The 22027-nt window shown below is 57.7% G+C and overlaps 4 protein-coding genes across 4 annotated transcripts; 3 read left to right on the plus strand and 1 right to left on the minus strand.

Moving 5' to 3' along the window:
- Positions 1-1621: 1621 nt before the first annotated feature.
- On the minus strand, positions 1622-2499 carry LOC127028230 (feather keratin 1-like). Its single transcript, XM_050913973.1, has 2 exons — positions 2305-2499; positions 1622-1948 (listed from the first exon to the last, which is right to left on the minus strand). Exons 1-2 carry the CDS (start codon positions 2497-2499, stop codon positions 1622-1624), a joined length of 522 nt encoding a protein of 173 aa, XP_050769930.1.
- Positions 2500-2982: 483 nt separating this feature from the next.
- LOC127028231 (feather keratin 1-like) lies at positions 2983-6617 on the plus strand. The gene is made up of 4 exons (XM_050913974.1): positions 2983-3012; positions 3146-3229; positions 5860-5931; positions 6291-6617. Exons 1-4 carry the CDS (start codon positions 2983-2985, stop codon positions 6615-6617), a joined length of 513 nt encoding a protein of 170 aa, XP_050769931.1.
- A 4312-nt stretch (positions 6618-10929) lies between these two features.
- LOC127028232 (feather beta keratin-like) lies at positions 10930-17981 on the plus strand. Its single transcript, XM_050913975.1, has 3 exons — positions 10930-10959; positions 17223-17294; positions 17655-17981. The coding sequence occupies exons 1-3, from the start codon at positions 10930-10932 to the stop codon at positions 17979-17981; spliced, it is 429 nt and encodes a 142-aa protein (XP_050769932.1).
- A 1891-nt stretch (positions 17982-19872) lies between these two features.
- Positions 19873-21141, plus strand: LOC127028233 (feather beta keratin-like). Its single transcript, XM_050913976.1, has 3 exons — positions 19873-19983; positions 20382-20453; positions 20815-21141. Exons 1-3 carry the CDS (start codon positions 19873-19875, stop codon positions 21139-21141), a joined length of 510 nt encoding a protein of 169 aa, XP_050769933.1.
- The last annotated feature ends 886 nt before the right edge of the window (positions 21142-22027 follow it).

Genomic DNA, 22027 nt, shown 5'->3' on the forward strand with positions numbered 1-22027 from the left:
TGAGAAGCAGCAGCCCAAAAGCAGGGCCAGGAAAAGGTGCTTTTGTGGTAAGGCCATCAAAACAGGTGCGACTCCTAGCACTGTTCCTGGACACCAAGGACTGTCCTCAACATCCTGGGCAATATGAGCAGGACCTGAGCTAGGAGATAGAGGGTAGTGACTATCCCACTGTGCTCAGACCATCACCTGATGGCATCTAGAGCGCTGCTCTAAATACAAGAATGATCGTAACGCAAGAAAGACCTTGACCAAGTTGGCGTGAGTTCAGCAGAGGGTGTCCCGGCTGGTGAGGAGCCGGAGCGCTTGGTTGGGGAGAAGAGGCTGTGGGCACGGGGCTTGCTGAGCGTGAAGAGAAGGCTTTGGTGGGAGCCCTAAGAGCAGCTTTGGAGTAGCTGTGGTGAGGTCCCCCAGAAGACAGATCCAGGCTCGACACTGTGGCGGTGCGTGGCCCGATGACCTCTGGAGGTCCTTTCCAACGTGATTATGCTATGATGCTATGGCCCCAGGACCGCCTTTTTGTGCCTCTGCGCATTGGGGACAGGGCCAGGAATGAGGAGGAGGGGCTCAGCTTCCCAGCTGAGGAGACAGGCAGTATGCAGGAGCTCTCTGGAATGCTCTGTGGAAGGAAACAAACGATTGCAAAAAGCATCGCTGCAGCAGCTAGAAGACCACAAGACCTGTGGACCCCAGCGTTTGGGACAATGTTTTCCCAAAGATGCTGTGGCAGTATGTTCCCTTACTGTTCTCAGGCTTTTGTTTTCCAGCTGGTCTTCTCCTCACCCCGTAACTCTAAATCTCAGTGCTGTGGTGAGGAGAGGTTCCCCTAGGCTTTCCGGGGAAGGTATTGCCTCTGCCTTGTCAGTAACACATTCATCCCTGCTCCTCCTGACTACTGGCTTCACAATGTTGAGCTTCCCAAGGAAAAAGAAAAGGCGTGCACAACAAAGCGATGGTAGTGACTGAACTACGTTGGGTCATTCTATCCCGGAATAGCCCACCTAGGCAGAGAAGTTTAGTAACGAGCGGGTACACCCAATTCACGACTAAGCATACTCAATGCAAACGTGTGTTGACAATCACTGCAACACCGTCCCCAACAGCCCCTCCCAGAACCACCGTGGCCACATCTCTCTCCCTGGGCATCTTGGGAGAGGGTCTGCAGGGGAAAGGACGAGACAAAGGCATGGGCTAGGATGCAGCAGAACTTTAATGAGTCAAAAGAGGGAAACGAGGTCGATCCGAGTGGAGGCCCCAGTGCACGGAGCACCAGGGACAGAAAGGAGTCTGCGCCCCATAGCTGTGGCAGAGGTCCTGCCAGGTGTCCGTCTGCCTGCCCCACAGAGGGAGCAGGGCCAGCAGGTCTTCCGTAGGCTGCCTTTGTGGAGCTCACAGCCCAGGGGAGCACAAGAGGACAAGGACACGGGAGGGAAAGGAGAGAGTGGAAGAGGGGAAAGGCCGGCATGGGCCATGCCTTCCGAGAGCCACGGCTGGCCCCGTCCTTTTGCACGGGGTGCTGGGATTGCTCAGCCCCTCTGAAAGCAGCAAGCGCATGCTCCGTCGCCAGTGCGAGTACCATCTTGTGGGTGCCTGGGGGCCTTCCCCAGGGCCATCGCCAGCAGCTTTAGCAGGGGAGACACCTCCTGCCGCAGAGGCGGCTGCCCAAGCCGGAGAGGCCAAAGCCCCCGGAGGAGATGGGCACTCCCTCAGAGCTGAGGATGCTGCCAACGGCAGCGGAGGTGGAGGATCCCACGGCGGTGCTCTGCGGGAAGGAGCTGAGGATGGGGCCGGGCAGGGTGACCACCACGGGGGAGGGCTGGATGACGACGGTGGAGTCCTGGCACTGCCTGACACAGGGCTCATTGCAGCTGTTGGCCAGCGGGGTCGGGCCGCAGGGCTGGCATGGCAGGCACTGGTTGTAGCAGGACATGTCTCGGGGCCGCAGGTGCACCTGGGAGAGAGGGCAGGGGGAAGCAGAGCAGGGGAGATGGGTGAGGAGCAGCCTGTCACCCCCACCACGAGGGAGCCAAGGCACGAGCTGGAGACGAGAGTTGGAGGCTGTGTAGGGAGGCCCACAGGCTTCGCCTGCCCTCAGAAGAGCCCCGCTGAGAGTGACCAGCCCAGGGAGATCCCACCTCCCCATAGCTGAGGACCACCGCAGCCAAGACCCAGCCATGACACACCTTCTGCTCCCTTCCCTCTCCCACGACAAGCAGTGCCAAGACCCGCATGGGACAAAGGGGCAAGGATGCGCTGAGAAATCCAAAGGAGGAGGAGGAGAAGGAGGAGAAAGGGCTTCAGACTCACCTTGTTCCAAGGAGATGGAGGCGAGAGGAGTGGATGAGAGAGGGAGGAGAAGGGCCCGCTTTTATACTGCTCCTGCACCGCCCCAGGCGCACAGTCACTGCACGCGGGCAGCAATTTTCCAACAGACTCACCTCCAAAGCAAAATATCCTACTTAATGGCACAGGTTGTGTCTTGGTTTCCGTCAATGCTGCCATTTCCTTTCCTCATTTCTGACATTCCTGGTCTGCCATGCAGGCTCCTTTCACGTGCTGGGATGAGAGGCCAAAGGATATCCCAGGCAGAATCGTGTCCGTGCGGGCAGAAGACAACGAGTCCCAAGTGCTGGAGGGGTCCCATGCAGGCCGGGGGTGTTGGCTTGGTGCAGTGAAGTGCGCTTGTTTGCAACTCCCTTTGCAGGAAGCGGCCCAGCACTGCCCCGCACCGCACACGTCAGCAGAGCACCCAAAGGCTCCTCTTTTTAAGGATGTGCCACGTGCTTCTCTCTCCTCCCTGTCTCTCAGCTCGCTGCAACAGTGACCGGCCGTTGCATCCCTGGGCAGCCAGGCTGTGCCAATGGTTTTGTCTGCCTTCCTCTTGATGCCCGTTTGTTCTGGGGAGAACGTTTGCCAGGCTGCCTGAGTATGGAGGGCTGGGGTTAGGAAAGCCAAAGCCACCTGGCGTTGAATCGGGCAAAGCACATGGAGGCGAAGAAGAAGGTCTTCTTCCAGGTAGGTCGTCAGCAAAAGCAAAGCTTGGGCAAAGGCAACCCCAGCGTTGAACGGGGCAGCTTGCCTGAGGAGAGGAGATAACAGGAAAGGTGGAGATACTCAAAGGGTTCTTGGCCTTGGTCTTTCCTGGTAGGTTTTGCTGTTGAGAATTCAGGCTCCTGACATTCCTCGGAACGCCTGGAGCCGGGAAGACTTACTCAGAGTAGAGGAGGATCAGGTGTGGGAACATTTAAACAGATTGGAGTGACACGGTGTCCCTACAAGGCCACTCTCAACTCCCTTTGAAAGTCACAGCAGTCACGGAATGTATCTGAGGACTGGAAGAGAGGCAGTGGGCCTCCTGTCTTCAAGAAGGGCACGAAGGAGGAGCCGGGAATGACAGGCCCGTCAGCGTCCCCTCGATCCCTGCAAAGGTGACGGAGCAAATCATCCAGAAGCCTTTTCCGAACATGAAAGGACAAGAAGGGGATCGTGAGTGGTCAGCATGGATTTATGGAGGGGAAAGCAGGCCTGACCAACCTCACGGCCTCCTTTGGTGACGTGCCTGGCTCCGGTGGGTGAGGGAAGTGCAGCAAATGTTGTTCATCTCATCTAACCAAGGCTTTTGATGCTGTCTGCTGTAACCGTCCTTACAGGCCAACTGATGAAATACCGGCTGGGGACGAGGGCAGTGCAGGGGATTGAAATCTGGCAGGGCTGCTGGTGTCCAAGGGTCGTGATGAGTGGCACCAATTCCAGGTGGAGGCCAGTCACTCTTGGTGCACCGCAGGGATCCAGACTAGGGTGAGTATTGTTTAAGCCCTTTTTTAATGACCTGCGGGGTTGGGAGGATGACACCCTCAGCAAGTCTGCAGATGAGACGCAGCTTGGGGGAGGAGGGCGTTGATCGAGCAGACAGCTGTCCTCTGCTGTTCAGAGGGATGTTGAGAGGCTGGAGACATGGGCAGACAGGAATGTCCTGAGGTTCAGCCAAGGGAAATGCAGACACCTCTTTGTGCAAAGTCCTGCAGTGGGGGAGGAAGAACCTCATGCACCTCACTACAGGCTGGGGCCGATGGGCTGCAAAAGAGCTTTGCAGCCGAGGACGTGGGTCCTGGTGGACACCGTGAGGCAGCCCTGCGCCCTTGCAGCAACGGCATCCAACAGCATCCTGGGCTGCATGAGGAAGAGGGTTGCTATCAGATGGCGGAAGGTGGTCCCTCTTCACTGCTCAGCACTGCTGAGACCACAACTGCCATGAAATGCGTCGAGCTCGCGGCTCTTTGGTAGGAGAGACGCACTGCCATCCCGGAGTGCAGCAAAGGGCCACACAGGCGAGCAAAGAATATTAAAGCAAAGCTCGTCTGGCTTTGAGTCTTGCAAGGGGCATCGAGAGAAACAGGCCACAAGCGTCAAGAGCAACATCCAGTCCTACAAGAGCAGCTGAAGACTGATGGAGGAAAATGTGGGCCCGCTGCTGAGTGGGGCAGCTGATTTCCTGAAGAGCGGACAGAGAGCAGGCTGTGGGGAGTCAATGCCTTCTCTGTCTCAGTCTTCACCTGCAAGGTCTCCCAGGCCGCTGTGGACTCTGAAAGAGTTGAAGGAAGGAGGGGAGCCTTTGCAGCAGCGGGTGGGCATCAAATCAAGGCCTGCCTGGGAAAAGGCGACCCGTACATACCAGCTGATGTGCTCCAGGGCAGAGCTGCCGTACAGGTAGACCTAGACGGGGTGGAGGAATGGGCCCACAGGAGCCTCATGGCATTCAAGAAGACAAATGGCAAGTCCTGCACCTGGAAAGGAAGAACGTCTTGCATCAGTACAGACTGGGGACAGAACTATGCTACGATCTTAGAGCCCACAGACCTCCTCCGGGTAGATCTGCCCGCGGGGGCAGGGTCAGCACTGGGGAGAGAGTGGGAGCGTGGAAGGGAACGGATGCAGAGGCCTCACCTTCCTGGCCAAGGAGACGGGGCTGTGGTGAGGAGCTCTCCTGAATACTCCGCGGAGGGAAAGAAAGGGTTGCAGAAAACATCTCCCCACCGGCTGGGACTCATCCCTGAGTCCCAGGCGATACATCTTCTCCCGGCATTAGGGCTTCAGCCCCCTTCAGAAGGGAATGCCTTCAGTAGGCAAGCTTCCTGGGACAGACTCTCCCTACCCGTGGCGAGTCACACTCTAATTTTGGATTGGCCGTGTGCCAGCCTTTTGGTGTGAGGCCAAGTCGGGAGTGCGTGCTGTCGGCAGGCCCGTGTCCCCCGCAGGGCTGAATTCCCCTGCGGCCAGGGCAGCTCCATCCCAGGCCCGGGAAAACGAGCTCTGAGCACTGGGCTGTACCCAAGTACACAGCTCCAGGAAGCCGTAATGGCCGTTGCTCTCAGCATGACCTTCTTGCCGGCACTCCCACAGCTCGAGGGGATTGCAGGATGGTCAATGTGTTTGGAAAAGTGGGCAGGCCATTGTGTGTCATGCTGGTCAGAGTCCAAAGCACGCGGCCAAAGTGCATGGTGGTGTGAGGAGAGTGGGAGGAACAAGATGTTGTCCCGAGCCCCAACACACCCCTCAGGTAGTGAGGAAGAATCCAACAACACGGGGCTCCACTTGGGACTCGTTGTCTTCTGCCTGTACTGCTGCGTTCCTGCACTGGAAATCCTTGGGCTTCTCATCCCGGCACTTGAAAGGAGCCTGCATGGCCTAGTGGGCATGTCAGAAACGAGGAAATGAAATGGCAGTGTTGATGGAAACCAAAGCACAACCTGTGCCATTAAGTAGGATATTTTGCTTTGAGTGAGTCCTGTTTGCAACTCCTGGAGGTGAGTCTGTTGGAAAATTACTGCCGCGTGCAGTGACTGTGCGCCTGGGGCGGTGCAGGAGCAGTATAAAAGCGGGCCCTTCTCCTCCCTCTCTCATCCACTCCTCTCGCCTCCACCTCCTTGGAACAAGGTGAGTCTGAAGCCCTTTCTCCTCCGCCTCCTCCTCCTCCTTTGGGATTTCTCAGCGCATCCTTGCCCCTTTGTCCCATGCGGGGTCTTGGCACTGCTTGTCATGGGAGAGGGAAGGGAGCAGAAGGTGTGTCATGGCTGGGTCTTGGCTGCGGTGTGTCCTCAGCTATGAGGAGGTGGGGATCTCCCTGGGCTTGGTCACTCTCGGCGGGGCTCTTCTGAGGGAAGGCGAAGCCTGTGGGCCTCCCTACACAGCCTCCATCTCTCATCTCCAGCTCGTGCCTTGGCTCCCTCGTGGTGGGGTGACAGGCTGCTCCTCACCCATCTCCCTGCTCTGCTTCCCCCTGCCCTCTCTCCCAGGTGCACCTGCGGCCCCGAGACATGTCCTGCTACAACCAGTGCCTGCCATGCCAGCCCTGCGGCCCGACCCCGCTGGCCAACAGCTGCAATGAGCCCTGTGTCAGGCAGTGCCAGGACTCCACCGTCGTCATCCAGCCCTCCCCCGTGGTGGTCACCCTGCCCGGCCCCATCCTCAGCTCCTTCCCACAGAGCACCGCCGTGGGATCCTCCACCTCCGCTGCCGTTGGCAGCATCCTCAGCTCTGAGGGAGTGCCCATCTCCTCCGGGGGCTTTGGCCTCTCCGGCTTGGGCAGCCGCCTCTGCGGCAGGAGGTGTCTCCCCTGCTAAAGCTGCTGGCGATGGCCCTGGGGAAGGCCCCCAGGCACCCACAAGATGGTACCGCACTGGCGACAGAGCATGCGCTTGCTGCTTTCAGAGGGGCTGAGCAACCCCAGCACCCCGTGCAAAAGGACGGGGCCAGCCTGGGCTCTCGGAAAGCACGGCCCATGCCGGCCTTTCCCCTCTTCCACTCTCTCCTTTCCTCCCGTGTCCTTGTTCTCTTGTGCTCCCCTGGGCTGTGAGCTCCACAAAGGCAGCCTAGGGAAGACCTGCTGGCCCTGCTCCCTCTGTGGGGCAGGCAGACGGACACCTGGCAGGACCTCTGCCACAGCTATGGGGCGCAGACTCCTTTCTGTCCCTGGTGCTCCGTGCACTGGGGCCTCCACTCGGATCGACCTCGTTTCCCTCTTTTGACTCATTAAAGTTCTGCTGCATCCCAGCCCATGCCTTTGTCTCGTCCTTTCCCGTGCAGATGCTCTGCCAAGATGCCCAGGGAGAGAGGTGTTTCCTCGGGGTGCTTCTGATAGGGAGTTGTTGGAGATGGTTTTGCAGTGGTTGTTAACACAATGATTGTTAATTGAAAGACTGTGGGCAGTCTTTCCAAAGTAGCTGTTCTTTGGAGAACGGCTGGGCATCGGTGTGCTGGTGCGAGGTGGTGGGTGATTGCACCCTCACTCGTCTTTTTCTCTTTTTTCCCTTCCCGTCTTAGAGTGTCCTGATCCTGACCCCGTGGTATTTTGCTCTCTTGCTCTTCCATTCTGCCGCCTCCCACTGAGACAGCAGATCGAGAGAACAGCTGGTGGGTGCTTAGTGCTGGTCACCACACAACACAGGCCCCCAGGCAGTGCATGTGGTCCTTGCCCTGCTCCTTCCCTGTCTGCGCCCAGGGCTTCCTGGGAAAGTTTCTGGAGAGGGGGAGGCAGGGAGAGACATAGGGCAGGAAGAGAGGCAGCGGGTGCAGGCTGAGTGTCTCGGAGGGCTGTCCAGGAGCTCTCCAAAGCAGTGCGGTGACCAGCAGCAAAGGCTGCAGAGAGACTGGCAGCTGAGGAAGAGGAGCTGCTGAACTGCTGCAGGGCACAGCTGGACAAGAAGAGACACGTCCGCCCAGTGCCCCGCTTGGCAGCTGGCTTGGTAGCAACCAGCCCTGTCTCCCACGAATCCCTGAGCCTCTGAGAAGCAGCAGCCCAAAAGCAGGGCCAGGAAAAGGTGCTTTTGCGGTAAGGCCATCAAAACAGGTGCGACTCCTAGCACTGTTCCTGGACACCAAGGACTGTCCTCAACATCCTGGGCAATATGAGCAGGACCTGAGCTAGGAGATAGAGGGTAGTGACTATCCCACTGTGCTCAGCACTCACCTGATGGCATCTAGAGCGCTGCTCTAATACAAGAATGACGTAACGCAAGAAAGACCTTGACCAAGTGGCGTGAGTTCAGCAGAGGGTGTCCCGGCTGGTGAGGAGCCGGAGCGCTTGGTTGGGGAGAAGAGGCTGTGGGCACGGGGCTTGCTGAGCGTGAAGAGAAGGCTTTGGTGGGAGCCCTAAGAGCAGCTTTGGAGTAGCTGTGGTGAGGTCCCCCAGAAGACAGATCCAGGCTCGACACTGTGGCGGTGCGTGGCTGGAGGACTAGAGACACTGGGCTCACGTTGAAGGATGAGAGGTTTGGACTCGATAGGTGGAAAATGGTCTTCACCAAGAGGAGAGTCCAGCAGTGGCACAGGTTGCCTGGGGAGGTTGTGCAGTCACCCGCCTTGGACGCTCATGGCTGACTGATCTTGGAGCAAGGGGTTGGGCCCGATGACCTCTGGAGGTCCTTTCCAACGTGATTATGCTATGATGCTATGGCCCCAGGACCGCCTTTTTGTGCTTCTGCCCATTGGGGACAGGGCCAGGAATGAGGAGGAGGGGCTCAGCTTCCCAGCCGAGGAGACAGGCAGTATGCAGGAGCTCTCTGGAATGCTCTGTGGAAGGAAACAAATGAGTGCAAAAAGCATCGCTGCAGCAGCTAGAAGACCACAAGACCTGTGGACCCCAGCTGTTGGGACAATGTTTTCCCAAAGATGCTGTGGCAGTATGTTCCCTTACTGTTCTCAGGCTTTTGTTTTCCAGCTGGTCTTCTCCTCACCCCGCAACTCTAAATCTCAGTGCTGTGGTGAGGAGAGGTTCCCCTAGGCTTTCCGGGGAAGGTATTGCCTCTGCCTTGTCAATAACACATTCATCCCTGCTCCTCCTGACTACTGGCTTCACAATGTTGAGCTTCCCAAGGAAAAAGAAAAGGCGTGCACATCAAAGCGATGGTAGTGACTGAACTACGTTGGGTCATCTATCCCGGAATAGCCCACCTAGGCAGAGAAGTTTAGTAACGAGCAGGTACACCCAATTCACGACTAAGCATACTCAATGCAAACGTGTGTTGACAATCACTGCAACACCGTCCCCAACAGCCCCTCCCAGAACCACCCGTGAGCCACATCTCTCTCCCTGGGCATCTTGGGAGAGGGTCTGCAGGGGAAAGGACGAGACAAAGGCATGGGCTGGGATGCAGCAGAACTTTAATGAGTCAAAAGAGGGAAATGAGGTCGATCCGAGTGGAGGCCCCAGTGCAGCGGAGCACCAGGGACAGAAAGGAGTCTGCGCCCCATAGCTGTGGCAGAGGTCCTGCCAGGTGTCCTCTGCCTGCCCCACAGAGGGAGCAGGGCCAGCAGGTCTTCCCTAGGCTGCCTTTGTGGAGCTCACAGCCCAGGGGAGCACAAGAGAACAAGGACACGGGAGGGAAAGGAGAGAGTGGACGAGGGGAAAGGCCGGCATGGGCCGTGCTTTCCGAGAGCCCAGGCTGGCCCCGTCCTTTTGCACGGGGTGCTGGGTTGCTCAGCCCCTCTGAAAGCAGCAAGCGCATGCTCTGTCGCCAGTGCGGTACCATCTTGTGGGTGCCTGGGGGCCTTCCCCAGGGCCATCGCCAGCAGCTTTAGCAGGGGAGACACCTCCTGCCGCAGAGGCGGCTGCCCAAGCCGGAGAAGCCAAAGCCCCCGGAGGAGATGGGCACTCCCTCAGAGCTGAGGATGCTGCCAACGGCAGCGGAGGTGGAGGATCCCACGGCGGTGCTCTGGGGAAGGAGCTGAGGATGGGGCCGGGCAGGGTCACCACCACGGGGGAGGGCTGGATGACGACGGTGGAGTCCTGGCACTGCCTGACACAGGGCTCATTGCAGCTGTTGGCCAGCGGGGTCGGGCCGCAGGGCTGGCATGGCAGGCACTGGCTGTAGCAGGACATGTCTCGGGGCCGCAGGTGCACCTGGGAGAGAGGGCAGGGGAAGCAGAGCAGGGGAGATGGGTGAGGAGCAGCCTGTCACCCCACCACGAGGGAGCCAAGGCACGAGCTGGAGACGAGAGTTGGAGGCTGTGTAGGGAGGCCCACAGGCTTCGCCTGCCCTCAGAAGAGCCCCGCCGAGAGTGACCAAGCCAGGGAGATCCCCACCTCCCCATAGCTGAGGACACACCGCAGCCAAGACCCAGCCATGACACACCTTCTGCTCCCTTCCCTCTCCCATGACAAGCAGTGCCAAGACCCTGCATGGGACAAAGGGGCAAGGATGCGCTGAGAAATCCCAAAGGAGGAGGAGGAGACGGAGGAGAAAGGGCTTCAGACTCACCTTGTTCCAAGGAGGTGGAGGCGAGAGGAGTGGATGAGAGAGGGAGGAGAAGGGCCCGCTTTTATACTGCTCCTGCACTGCCCCAGGCGCACAGTCACTGCACGCAGGCAGCAATTTTCCAACAGACTCACCTCCAAAGCAAAATATCCTACTTAATGGCACAGGTTGTGTCTTGGTTTCCGTCAATGCTACCATTTCCTTTCCTCATTTCTGACATTCCTGGTCTGCCATGCAGGCTCCTTTCACGTGCTGGGATGAGAGGCCAAAGGATATCCCAGGCAGAATCGTGTCCGTGCGGGCAGAAGACAACGAGTCCCAAGTGCTGGAGGGGTCCCATGCAGGCCGGGGGTGTTGGCTTGGTGCAGTGAAGTGCGCTTGTTTGCAACTCCCTTTGCAGGAAGCGGCCCAGCACTGCCCCGCACCGCACACGTCAGCAGAGCACCCAAAGGCTCCTCTTTTTAAGGATGTGCCACGTGCTTCTCTCTCCTCCCTGTCTCTCAGCTCGCTGCAACAGTGACCGGCCGTTGCATCCCTGGGCAGCCAGGCTGTGCCAATGGTTGTCTGCCTTCCTCTTGTTGCCCGTTTGTTCTGGGGAGAACGTTTGCCAGGCTGCCTGAGTATGGAGGGCTGGGGTTAGGAAAGCCAAAGCCCACCTGGCGTTGAATCGGCAAAGCACATGGAGGTGAAGAAGAAGGTCTTCTTCCAGGTAGGTCGTCAGCAAAAGCAAAGCTTGGGCAAAGGCAACCCCAGCGTTGAACGGGGCAGCTTGCCTGAGGAGAGGAGATAACAGGAAAGGTGGAGATACTCAAAGGGTTCTTGGCCTTGGTCTTTCCTGGTAGGTTTTGCTGTTGAGAATTCGGGCTCCTGACATTCCTCGGAACGCCTGGAGCAGGGAAGACTTACTCAGAGTAGAGGAGGATCAGGTGTGGGAACATTTGAACAGATTGGAGTGACACGGTGTCCCTACAAGGCCACTCTCAACTCCCTTTGAAAGTCACAGCAGTCACGGAATGCATCTGAGGACTGGAAGAGAGGCAGTGGGCCTCCTGTCTTCAAGAAGGGCACGAAGGAGGAGCCGGGGAATGACAGGCCCGTCAGCGTCCCCTCGATCCCTGCAAAGGTGACGGAGCAAATCATGCCAGAAGCCTTTTCCGAACATGAAAGGACAAGAAGGGGATTGTGAGTGGTCAGCATGGATTTATGGAGGGGAAAGCAGGCCTGACCAACCTCACGGCCTCCTTTGGTGACGTGCCTGGCTCTGGTGGGTGAGGGAAGTGCAGCAAATGTTGTTCATCTCATCTAACCAAGGCTTTTGATGCTGTCTGCTGTAACCGTCCTTACAGGCCAACTGATGAAATACCGGCTGGGGACGAGGGCAGTGCAGGGGATTGAAATCTGGCAGGGCTGCTGGTGTCCAAGGGTCGTGATGAGTGGCACCAATTCCAGGCGGAGGCCAGTCACTCTTGGTGCACCGCAGGGATCCAGACTAGGGTGAGTATTGTTTAAGCCCTTTTTTAATGACCTGCGGGGTTGGGAGGTTGACACCCTCAGCAAGTCTGCAGATGAGACGCAGCTTGGGGGAGGAGGGCGTTGATCGAGCAGACAGCTGTCCTCTGCTGTTCAGAGGGATGTTGAGAGGCTGGAGACATGGGCAGACAGGAATGTCCTGAGGTTCAGCCAAGGGAAATGCAGACACCTCTTTGTGCAAAGTCCTGCAGTGGGGGAGGAAGAACCTCATGCACCTCACTACAGGCTGGGGCCGATGGGCTGCAAAAGAGCTTTGCAGCTGAGGACGTGGGTCCTGGTGGACACCGTGAGGCAGCCCTGCGCCCTTGCAGCAACGGCATCCAACAGCATCCTGGGCTGCATGAGGAAGAGGGTTGCTATCAGATGGCGGAAGGTGGTCCCTCTTCACTGCTCAGCACTGCTGAGACCACAACTGCCATGAAATGCGTCGAGCTCGCGGCTCTTCGGTAGGAGAGACGCACTGCCATCTCCGGAGTGCAGCAAAGGGCCACACAGACGAGCAAAGAATATTAAAGCAAAGCTCGTCTGGCTTTGAGTCTTGCAAGGGGCATCGAGAGAAACAGGCCACAAGCGTCAAGAGCAACATCCAGTCCTACAAGAGCAGCTGAAGACTGATGGAGGAAAATGTGGGCCCGCTGCTGAGTGGGGCAGCTGATTTCCTGAAGAGCGGACAGAGAGCAGGCTGTGGGGAGTCAATGCCTTCTCTGTCTCAGTCTTCACCTGCAAGGTCTCCCAGGCCGCTGTGGACTCTGAAAGAGTTGAAGGAAGGAGGGGGAGCCTTTGCAGCAGCGGGTGGGCATCAAATCAAGGCCTGCCTGGGAAAAGGCGACCCGTACATACCAGCTGATATGCTCCAGGGCAGAGCTGCCGTACAGGTAGACCTAGACGGGGTGGAGGAATGGGCCCACAGGAGCCTCATGGCATTCAAGGAAGACAAATGGCAAGTCCTGCACCTGGAAAGGAAGAACGTCTTGCATCAGTACAGACTGGGGACAGAACTATGCTACGATCTTAGAGCCCACAGACCTCCTCCGGGTAGATCTGCCCGCGGGGGCAGGGTCAGCACTGGGGAGAGAGTGGGAGCGTGGAAGGGAACGGATGCAGAGGCCTCATCTTCCTGGCCAAGGAGACGGGGCTGTGGTGAGGAGCTCTCCTGAATACTCCGCGGAGGGAAAGAAAGGGTTGCAGAAAACATCTCCCCGCCGGCTGGGACTCATCCCTGAGTCCCAGGCGATACATCTTCTCCTGGCATTAGGGCTTCAGCACGCCTCCCCTCCCGTGCCCCAGAGGCCTCCTCAGCCAGGAGCACAAACGAGCTCCGTTGGGGAGGCAAGAAAAGTTCTTCCAACGGCCCAGGGAGTGAGGGCTGGCAGGACCCTGCAGTGCGCCGTGCCTGGGGATGCTCGGGGAGGGGAGGTGCTCAGAAGGGCCCTGGGTACAAAACCAGCTCTCAGACTACATCGAGGAGGCGATGCGCCTCCCTGCCCTGCAGAGATGGAGGCAGCTGGGACGCGTTCCAGGAGGGGAAGGGAATGCCTTCAGTAGGCAAGCTTCCTGGGACAGACTCTCCCTACCTGTGGCGAGTCACACTCTAATTTTGGATTGGCTGTGTGCCAGCCTTTTGGTGTGAGGCCAAGTCGGGAGTGCGTGCTGTCGGCAGGCCCGTGTCCCCCGCAGGGCTGAATTCCCCTGCGGCCAGGGCAGCTCCATCCCAGGCCCGGGAAAACGAGCTCTGAGCACTGGGCTGTACCCAAGTACACAGCTCCAGGAAGCCATAATGGCCGTTGCTCTCAGCATGACCTTCTTGCCGGCACTCCCACAGCTCGAGGGGATTGCAGGATGGTCAATGTGTTTGGAAAAGTGGGCAGGCCATTGTGTCTCTTGCTGGTCAGAGTCCAAAGCACGCGGCCAAAGTGCATGGTGGTGTGAGGAGAGTGGGAGGAACAAGATGTTGTCCCGAGCCCCAACACACCCCTCAGGTAGTGAGGAAGAATCCAACAACACGGGGCTCCACTTGGGACTCGTTGTCTTCTGCCTGTACTGCTGCGTTCCTGCACTGGAAATCCTTGGGCTTCTCATCCCGGCACTTGAAAGGAGCCTGCATGGCCTAGTGGGCATGTCAGAAACGAGGAAATGAAATGGCAGTGTTGATGAAAACCAAAGCACAACCTGTGCCATTAAGTAGGATATTTTGCTTTGAGTGAGTCCTGTTTGCCACTCCTGGAGGTGAGTCTGTTGGAAAATTACTGCTCGCGTGCAGTGACTGTGCGCCTGGGCGGTGCAGGAGCAGTATAAAAGCGTGCCCTTCTCCTCCTCTCTCATCCACTCCTCTCGCCTCCATCTCCTTGGAACAAGGTGAGTCTGAAGCCCTTTCTCCTCCTTCTCCTCCTCCTCCTTTGGGATTTCTCAGCGCATCCTTGCCCCTTTGTCCCATGCAGGGTCTTGGCACTGCTTGTCATGGGAGAGGGAAGGGAGCAGAAGGTGTGTCATGGCTGGGTCTTGGCTGCGGTGTGTCCTCAGCTATGGGGAGGTGGGGATCTCCCTGGGCTTGGTCACTCTCGGCGGGGCTCTTCTGAGGGGCAGGCGAAGCCTGTGGGCCTCCCTACACAGCCTCCAGCTTATGTCTCCAGCTCGTGCCTTGGCTCCCTCGTGGTGGGGTGACAGGCTGCTCCTCACCCATCTCCCCTGCTCTGCTTCCCCCTGCCCTCTCTCCCAGGTGCACCTGCGGCCCCGAGACATGTCCTGCTACAGCCAGTGCCTGCCATGCCAGCCCTGCGGCCCGACCCCGCTGGCCAACAGCTGCAATGAGCCCTGTGTCAGGCAGTGCCAGGACTCCACCGTCGTCATCCAGCCCTCCCCGTGGTGGTGACCCTGCCCGGCCCCATCCTCAGCTCCTTCCCGCAGAGCACCGCCGTGGGATCCTCCACCTCCGCTGCCGTTGGCAGCATCCTCAGCTCTGAGGGAGTGCCCATCTCCTCCGGGGGCTTTGGCCTCTCCGGCTTGGGCGGCCGCCTCTGCGGCAGGAGGTGTCTCCCCTGCTAAAGCTGCTCCCTGCCCTGAGGTCTCCACTCGGATCGACCTCGTTTCCCTCTTTTGACGCATTAAAGTTCTGCTGCATCTCAGCCTGCCCTCTGTGTCATCCATTCCCGTGCAGATGCTCTCCCAAGACGCCCAGGCAGAGAGATGTTGCTCAAGGGTGGTTCTGGCAGGGGGTTGTTGCAGATGGCTTTGCACTGATTGCCAACACAGGCTTGCATTTAGTGTGCTTAGTCATGCGTCGGGTGATCCTCTAGTTTCTAAATTTGTCCGCCTCTTTGGGTCTGGTTAGAATTACCCGACGTAGTTCAGTGACTACCATCCACTTTGTGGTGCACACTTTTTCTTTCTCCTCGTTAAGCTCGACACTGTGATGCAAGTAGTCAGGAAGGAATGTGGTATTGACAAGACATAGGCACTAGCTTCCCAGGAGAGGCCAGGAGAACCCATCCTAACCATAGCATCCTCAAAGGGAGGGACACAGTGCAGTGGGCTGCCTATCATAGGACCATAGGCCCATAGAATCAGAGAATAGTTTTGGTTGGAAGGGACCTTTAAAGATCATCTAGTCCAACCCCTCCGCCAGGGGCAGGGATATCTGTCACGTCACTGCATCACGTTACTCAAGGTTCCGTCAAACCTGACCTTGAACACTTCCAGTGATGGGGCATCCCATCGTTCTCTGGGCAACCTTTTCCAGTGTCTCACCACCCTCATCATAAAAAATGTCTTCCTTGTGTCCAATCTACATCTACCCTATTTCACTTTTAAGCTGTTGCTCCTTGCCCTATCGCTACAGGCCTTGATTTCACGTCTCTCTCCGACTTCCTTAAAAGCCCCCTTTAAGTAGTGAAAGGCTGCAATAAGGTCTCCCCAGAGCCTTCTCTTCTCCAGGCTGAAAAACCCAAACTCCCTCAGCCTTTCTTCATAGGAGAGCTGTTGCAGGCCCCTGATCATTTTTGTAGCCCTTCTCTGGAGCTGCTCTATCAGGTCCATGTCTCTTTTGTACTGGGGACCCCAGACTGGACACAGTGTCCCAGGTGGGGTCTCGTGAGAGCGGACTAGAAGCGGAGAACCACCTCCCTCGACCTGCTGGCCGCCCTTCTGTTGATGCAGCCCAGTAAAGGATTGACTTTCTGGGCTGCAAGCGCACTTTGCTGGCTCATGTCCAATTTTGCAACCTCCGGTATCCCCAAGTCCTTCTCTGCAGGGCTGCTCTCAACCATTCATCCTCCAGGCTGTATTGATACAGGGGATTGCCCCAACCCTGGTGCAGGACCTTCATGAAGGTAAAGAAGGGTTTGCGGAAAACATCTCCCCACCGGCTGGGACTCATCCCTGGGTCCCAGGCGATACATCTTCTCCCGGCATTAGGGCTTCAGCACGCCTCCCCTCCCGTGCCCCAAAGGCCTCCTCAGCCGGGAGCACAAACGAGCTCTGTTGGGGAGGTAAGAAAAGTTCCTCCAACGGCCCAGGGAGTGAGGGCTGGCAGGACCCTGCAGTGCGCCGTGCCTGGGGATGCGCGGGGAGGGGAGGTGCTCAGAAGGGCCCTGCGTACAAAACCAGCTCTCAGACTACATCGAGGAGGCGATGCGCCTCCCTGCCCTGCAGGGATGGAGGCAGCTGGGACGCGTTCCAGGAGGGGAAGGGAATGCCTTCAGTAGGCAAGCTTCCTGGGGATAGACTCTCCCTACCCATGGCGAGTCACACTCTAATTTTGGATTGGCCGTGTGCCAGCCTTTTGGTGTGAGGCCAAGTCGGGAGTGTGTGCTGTCGGCAGGCCCGTGTCCCCCGCAGGGCTGAATTCCCCCGTGGCCAGGGTAGCTCCATCCCAGGCCCGGGAAAACGAGCTCTGAGCACTGGGCTGTACCCAAGTACACAGCTCCAGGAAGCCGTAATGGCTGTTGCTCTCAGCATGACCTTCTTGCCGGCACTCCCACAGCTCGAGGGGAATGCAGGACAGTCAGCGTGTATTGGAAAAGTGTCCAGGCCTTTGTGTGTCATGCTGGTCAGAGTCCAAAGCACGTGGCCAAAGTGCATGGTGGTGTGAGGAGAGTGGGAGGAACAAGATGTTGTCCCGAGCCCCAACACACCCCTCAGGTAGTGAGGAAGAATCCAACAACACGGGGCTCCACTTGGGACTCGTTGTCTTCTGCCTGTACTGCTGCGTTCCTGCACTGGAAATCCTTGGGCTTCTCATCCCAGCACTTGAAAGGAGCCTGCATGGCCTAGTGGGCATGTCAGAAACGAGGAAATGAAATGGCAGTGTTGATGGAAACCAAAGCACAACCTGTGCCATTAAGTAGGATATTTTGCTTTGAGTGAGTCCTGTTTGCCACTCCTGGAGGTGAGTCTGTTGGAAAATTACCGCCTGCGTGCAGTGACTGTGCGCCTGGGGCGGTGCAGGAGCAGTATAAAAGCGTGCCCTTCTCCTCCCTCTCTTATCCACTCCTCTCGCCTCCATCTCCTTGGAACAAGGTGAGTCTGAAGCCCTTTCTCCTCCTTCTCCTCCTCCTCCTTTGGGATTTCTCAGCGCATCCTTGCCCCTTTTTCCCATGCGGGGTCTTGGCACTGCTTGTCATGGGAGAGGGAAGGGAGCAGAAGGTGTGTCATGGCTGGGTCTTGGCTGCGGTGTGTCCTCAGCTATGGGGAGGTGGGGATCTCCCTGGGCTTGGTCACTCTCGGCAGGGCTCTTCTGAGGGGCAGGCGAAGCCTGTGGGCCTCCCTACACAGCCTCCAACTCTCGTCTCCAGCTCGTGCCTTGGCTCCCTCGTGGTGGGGTGACAGGCTGCTCCTCACCCATCTCCCCTGCTCTGCTTCCCCCGCCCTCTCTCCCAGGTGCACCTGCGGCCCCGAGACATGTCCTGCTACAGCCAGTGCCTGCCATGCCAGCCCTGCGGCCCGACCCCGCTGGCCAACAGCTGCAATGAGCCCTGTGTCAGGCAGTGCCAGGACTCCACCGTCGTCATCCAGCCCTCCCCCGTGGTGGTGACCCTGCCCGGCCCCATCCTCAGCTCCTTCCCGCAGAGCACCGCCGTGGGATCCTCCACCTCCGCTGCCGTTGGCAGCATCCTCAGCTCTGAGGGAGTGCCCATCTCCTCCGGGGGCTTTGGCCTCTCCGGCTTGGGCGGCCGCCTCTGCGGCAGGAGGTGTCTCCCCTGCTAAAGCTGCTCCCTGCCCTGAGGTCTCCACTCGGATCGACCTCGTTTCCCTCTTTTGACGCATTAAAGTTCTGCTGCATCTCAGCCTGCCCCTCTGTGTCATCCATTCCCGTGCAGATGCTCTCCCAAGACGCCCAGGCAGAGAGATGTTGCTCAAGGGTGGTTCTGGCAGGGGGTTGTTGCAGATGGCTTTGCACTGATTGCCAACACAGGCTTGCATTTAGTGTGCTTAGTCATGCATCGGGTGATCCTCTAGTTTCTAAATTTGTCCGCCTCTTTGGGTCTGGTTAGAATTACCCGACGTAGTTCAGTGACTACCATCCACTTTGTGGTGCACACTTTTTCTTTCTCCTCGTTAAGCTCGACACTGTGATGCAAGTAGTCAGGAAGGAATGTGGTATTGACAAGACATAGGCACTAGCTTCCCAGGAGAGGCCAGGAGAACCCATCCTAACCATAGCATCCTCAAAGGGAGGGACACAGTGCAGTGGGCTGCCTATCATAGGACCATAGGCCCATAGAATCAGAGAATAGTTTTGGTTGGAAGGGACCTTTAAAGATCATCTAGTCCAACCCCTCCGCCAGGGGCAGGGATATCTGTCACGTCACTGCATCACGTTACTCAAGGTTCCGTCAAACCTGACCTTGAACACTTCCAGTGATGGGGCATCCCATCGTTCTCTGGGCAACCTTTTCCAGTGTCTCACCACCCTCATCATAAAAAATGTCTTCCTTGTGTCCAATCTACATCTACCCTATTTCACTTTTAAGCTGTTGCTCCTTGCCCTATCGCTACAGGCCTTGATTTCACGTCTCTCTCCGACTTCCTTAAAAGCCCCCTTTAAGTAGTGAAAGGCTGCAATAAGGTCTCCCCAGAGCCTTCTCTTCTCCAGGCTGAAAAACCCAAACTCCCTCAGCCTTTCTTCATAGGAGAGCTGTTGCAGGCCTCTGATCATTTTTGTAGCCCTTCTCTGGAGCTGCTCTATCAGGTCCACGTCTCTTTTGTACTGGGGACCCCAGACTGGACACAGTGTCCCAGGTGGGGTCTCGTGAGAGCGGACTAGAAGCGGAGAACCACCTCCCTCGACCTGCTGGCCGCCCTTCTGTTGATGCAGCCCAGTAAAGGATTGACTTTCTGGGCTGCAAGCGCACTTTGCTGGCTCATGTCCAATTTTGCAACCTCCGGTATCCCCAAGTCCTTCTCTGCAGGGCTGCTCTCAACCATTCATCCTCCAGGCTGTATCGATACAGGGGATTGCCCCAACCCTGGTGCAGGACCTTCATGAAGGTAAAGAAGGGTTTGTGGAAAACATCTCCCCACCGGCTGGGACTCATCCCTGGGTCCCAGGCGATACATCTTCTCCTGGCATTAGGGCTTCAGCACGCCTCCCCTCCCGTGCCCCAAAGGCCTCCTCAGCCGGGAGCACAAACCAGCTCCAGTGGGGAGGCAAGAAAAGTTCCTCCAACGGCCCGGGGAGTGAGGGCTGGCAGGACCCTGCAGTGCGCCGTGCCTGGGGATGCGCGGGGAGGGGAGGTGCTCAGAAGGGCCCTGCGTACAAAACCAGCTCTCAGACTACATCGAGGAGGCGATGCGCCTCCCTGCCCTGCAGAGATGGAGGCAGCTGGGACGCGTTCCAGGAGGGGAAGGGAATGCCTTCAGTAGGCAAGCTTCCTGGGACAGACTCTCCCTACCCGTGGCGAGTCACACTCTAATTTTGGATTGGCTGTGTGCCAGCCTTTTGGTGTGAGGCCAAGTCGGGAGTGCGTGCTGTTGGCAGGCCCGTGTCCCCCGCAGGGCTGAATTCCCCCGCGGCCAGGGCAGCTCCATCCCAGGCCCGGGAAAACGAGCTCTGAGCACTGGGCTGTACCCAAGTACACAGCTCCAGGAAGCCGTAATGGCCGTTGCTCTCAGCATGACCTTCTTGCCGGCACTCCCACAGCTCGAGGGGAATGCAGGACAGTCAGTGTGTATTGGAAAAGTGTCCAGGCCTTTGTGTGTCATGCTGGTCAGAGTCCAAAGCATGCGGCCAAAGTGCATGGTGGTGTGAGGAGAGTGGGAGGAACAAGATGTTGTCCCGAGCCCCAACACACCCCTCAGGTAGTGAGGAAGAATCCAACAACACGGGGCTCCACTTGGGACTCGTTGTCTTCTGCCTGTACTGCTGCGTTCCTGCACTGGAAATCCTTGGGCTGCTCATCCCAGCACTTGAAAGGAGCCTGCATGGCCTAGTGGGCATGTCAGAAACGAGGAAATGAAATGGCAGTGTTGATGGAAACCAAAGCACAACCTGTGCCATTAAGTAGGATATTTTGCTTTGAGTGAGTCCTGTTTGCAACTGCTGGAGGTGAGTCTGTTGGAAAATTACTGCTCGCGTGCAGTGACTGTGCGCCTGGGGCGGTGCAGGAGCAGTATAAAAGCGTGCCCTTCTCCTCCCTCTCTCATCCACTCCTCTCGCCTCCATCTCCTTGGAACAAGGTGAGTCTGAAGCCCTTTCTCCTCCTTCTCCTCCTCCTCCTTTGGGATTTCTCAGCGCATCCTTGCCCCTTTGTCCCATGCAGGGTCTTGGCACTGCTTGTCATGGGAGAGGGAAGGGAGCAGAAGGTGTGTCATGGCTGGGTCTTGGCTGCGGTGTGTCCTCAGCTATGGGGAGGTGGGGATCTCCCTGGGCTTGGTCACTCTCGGCGGGGCTCTTCTGAGGGGCAGGCGAAGCCTGTGGGCCTCCCTACACAGCCTCCAGCTTATGTCTCCAGCTCGTGCCTTGGCTCCCTCGTGGTGGGGTGACAGGCTGCTCCTCACCCATCTCCCCTGCTCTGCTTCCCCCTGCCCTCTCTCCCAGGTGCACCTGCGGCCCCGAGACATGTCCTGCTACAGCCAGTGCCTGCCATGCCAGCCCTGCGGCCCGACCCCGCTGGCCAACAGCTGCAATGAGCCCTGTGTCAGGCAGTGCCAGGACTCCACCGTCGTCATCCAGCCCTCCCCCGTGGTGGTGACCCTGCCCGGCCCCATCCTCAGCTCCTTCCCGCAGAGCACCGCCGTGGGATCCTCCACCTCCGCTGCCGTTGGCAGCATCCTCAGCTCTGAGGGAGTGCCCATCTCCTCCGGGGGCTTTGGCCTCTCCGGCTTGGGCGGCCGCCTCTGCGGCAGGAGGTGTCTCCCCTGCTAAAGCTGCTCCCTGCCCTGAGGTCTCCACTCGGATCGACCTCGTTTCCCTCTTTTGACGCATTAAAGTTCTGCTGCATCTCAGCCTGCCCCTCTGTGTCATCCATTCCCGTGCAGATGCTCTCCCAAGACGCCCAGGCAGAGAGATGTTGCTCAAGGGTGGTTCTGGCAGGGGGTTGTTGCAGATGGCTTTGCACTGATTGCCAACACAGGCTTGCATTTAGTGTGCTTAGTCATGCGTCGGGTGATCCTCTAGTTTCTAAATTTGTCCGCCTCTTTGGGTCTGGTTAGAATTACCCGACGTAGTTCAGTGACTACCATCCACTTTGTGGTGCACACTTTTTCTTTCTCCTCGTTAAGCTCGACACTGTGATGCAAGTAGTCAGGAAGGAATGTGGTATTGACAAGACATAGGCACTAGCTTCCCAGGAGAGGCCAGGAGAACCCATCCTAACCATAGCATCCTCAAAGGGAGGGACACAGTGCAGTGGGCTGCCTATCATAGGACCATAGGCCCATAGAATCAGAGAATAGTTTTGGTTGGAAGGGACCTTTAAAGATCATCTAGTCCAACCCCTCCGCCAGGGCAGGGATATCTGTCACGTCACTGCATCACGTTACTCAAGGTTCCGTCAAACCTGACCTTGAACACTTCCAGTGATGGGGCATCCCATCGTTCTCTGGGCAACCTTTTCCAGTGTCTCACCACCCTCATCATAAAAAATGTCTTCCTTGTGTCCAATCTACATCTACCCTATTTCACTTTTAAGCTGTTGCTCCTTGCCCTATCGCTACAGGCCTTGATTTCACGTCTCTCTCCGACTTCCTTAAAAGCCCCCTTTAAGTAGTGAAAGGCTGCAATAAGGTCTCCCCAGAGCCTTCTCTTCTCC

The sequence above is a fragment of the Gymnogyps californianus genome, unplaced genomic scaffold (genome assembly GCF_018139145.2).
Source record: "Gymnogyps californianus isolate 813 unplaced genomic scaffold, ASM1813914v2 HiC_scaffold_279, whole genome shotgun sequence".
Taxonomy (NCBI): Eukaryota; Metazoa; Chordata; class Aves; order Accipitriformes; family Cathartidae; genus Gymnogyps; species Gymnogyps californianus.